At 45.5% G+C, this 2,281-nt stretch overlaps 1 protein-coding gene across 1 annotated transcript in view; it reads right to left on the reverse strand.

The window, feature by feature from the left end:
* Positions 1 to 1,793: 1,793 nt before the first annotated feature.
* The window catches only part of LOC101849821, a gene marked incomplete at both ends in the record, with an annotated part of 4,693 nt that continues 4,205 nt past the window's right edge, over positions 1,794 to 2,281 (reverse strand). The window contains 1 exon segment of the mRNA XM_013090928.2: positions 1,794 to 1,957. Coding sequence (XP_012946382.2) covers positions 1,794 to 1,957 — 164 coding nt within the window.

Raw genomic sequence — 2,281 nt, forward strand, 5'->3', positions numbered from 1 at the left:
CCCCTTCCAGGCGCAAGAATATGGTCGCTTTTAAGGACAAGCGGGCCAACCCAGATTTCGGGGATTTCCACTCAGAAATCTTGACCTGCACCAAAAGTGGGCATTGCCCTACCTATAGGAGAAGTTTGGTTTCATTGGTGTGTATATTTGTTTGGTTATAGAGAAAACTCTCCTTGTCTTTTAAAGAAACTGAACAAGGGGCAAAAACTTTACCTTCAATTTTCTCAAAACAGCATGTTTCGGGATTTGTGCTTAAATGCGACCGTATTTGAAGGTCGCCTCTAGGAGCAATTTTGTCTACGTCACAGGTTGATGTGGAAAGACACTCCTCTCCGGCACAGATAACCCTTTGGGGGGGGGGGGCGGGGGCGGCGTCCAACTGAGACTGAAAATATTTGTGTCACGACGTGGTGGAATCGGGCGCTCGTCCAGTTTTGGGCAAATGGGGTTAGATATCTATTGGTATCTTCTTACAAAGCCTGTTCATTTGCCTTGCTTCTGGTGGAAAAAATATCCATCTATGCTGAATAGAAGTCGAGATATTTGCGACTGAAGGAGGTCAGGGTCGTCTGGTTCCACAGGTAAAATTAATGTGAAAATGGCTGTCAAAGTTTGGTAACTTCCATAGCTTGAGAGTCCTTGGAAACTGAAAATGTACATTTTTTGTATGCCTTTAATCAACCTTTTTTAAAAGCAAAATCCTCACAGAAATGTGTTTTTAAGCTGTTGAGCCCAAAAAAAGAAAGACCAAAAAAATGCCCAACAGTCAGAGAAATGCCGATGTCTTGGATAAATGCTAGATGTGTATGGCAGGGCCATCCGAAGACATAAATTTTGATTTTGTTGAAAGTATTGTCTGGGTGACTTGCGGCTATTGGAACCAGCTCATCTTTTATTTCCGTGGTTACTTTCCAGAATTTTTTTTTCAACAATGTCGTCAGTTCCTATCGCTCGGCGTACGGTACTCTGTATGCTATTTCGGTTGATTTGCAACTGTTTAGCGAGCATTATGTAATCGTCACCTCGCAGAAAGGCTTCTCGTATACCGGTATTCTCTGTTAATCCTCGAGACTGACTCTTTGTGTTATTTGATTTTTGGTCAGGCATGCTTAATATGTCGCTGTGTCTTCCTGGTAAAATCTGTTACAACGGTCCAAGTGTTGGATCTAACAAAACGAGATGATGGCGACGGTTAGATTTAAATTCTAGATCTGGAATCTAATACCTAGATCTAGAATCTAGACTAGACTAGATCTAGATCTAGATCTAGACAGCAGACGGAGAGAGACGAGAACAGTAAACAACGAACGTAGCTAAGAGACAGATATTTGAACTTTCATTGCTGCATTTGGACTCTGTATCTTGATATTTGATCGGAAAAAGGTGTAGATCTAGATCTAGATATCTAGATCTAGATCTAGAATCTAGATCTAGAAAGCAGACGGCGAATATTGAATGCGAGAGACGTGAACAGTAAACAACGAACGTTGCTAAGAGACAGGGTAGCTTCCCCTGACTCGGAGACGATGGTTACGTCATAGCTTCGTAGTTTTTCGTATTGTTCAATTTGAATTTTCCTATTCTGCATTTGAACTGACAATGACGAATTTGATTTCCCAAATGTTTACATACATGTATTTGAGTTCCCCGGAGATATCATGAGCTGGCTTTTGCTGACGCTTTCCTTATGATACCTCTAATCTTCGACACTTATATTTATATGACCGTAGGCCTATTGTGTTGCAAATGCCGTAAAACTATTGCGTAAAGAAAAGACAAACAAACCCACTGACCCAGCATGACGTAGCAGTTCCGGAGCGGCCAGTAAGCGTCCACGAGCCGCTGGTCCAGGGAGAGAGCGTCAAGAAAACGCCGCGCGGCGCGTGAAAACTCCGCCATGTGATACAGCACGTCTGCCTCGTGGAGCAGGAGTGTGGTGTTGTGGGGAGCGGGGATCCTGGGGGGAGAGGGAGGATGGAGAGATGTCACGTGGTGTGTGTGTGTGGGGGGGGGATATCACGTGGTGTTGGGGAGAAAGGGGAGATGTCACGTGATATTGGGGGAGAGGGTATGTCACGTGGTGTTTGGGGAGATGTCACGTGGTGTTGGGGGGGAGGGGAGATATGTCACGTGGTTTTGGGGAAGGGAAATGTCACATGGTGTTGTGGGGAGCTGGGAGAGGAGGGGGAGAGATGTCACGTGGTGTTGGAGGGAGCGGGGATCCTGGGGGGGGGAGGGATGGGGAGAGATGTCACGTGGTGTTGGAGGGAGAGATGTCACG

Source organism: Aplysia californica, unplaced genomic scaffold (genome assembly GCF_000002075.1).
Source record: "Aplysia californica isolate F4 #8 unplaced genomic scaffold, AplCal3.0 scaffold01685, whole genome shotgun sequence".
NCBI classification, from domain to species: domain Eukaryota; kingdom Metazoa; phylum Mollusca; class Gastropoda; order Aplysiida; family Aplysiidae; genus Aplysia; species Aplysia californica.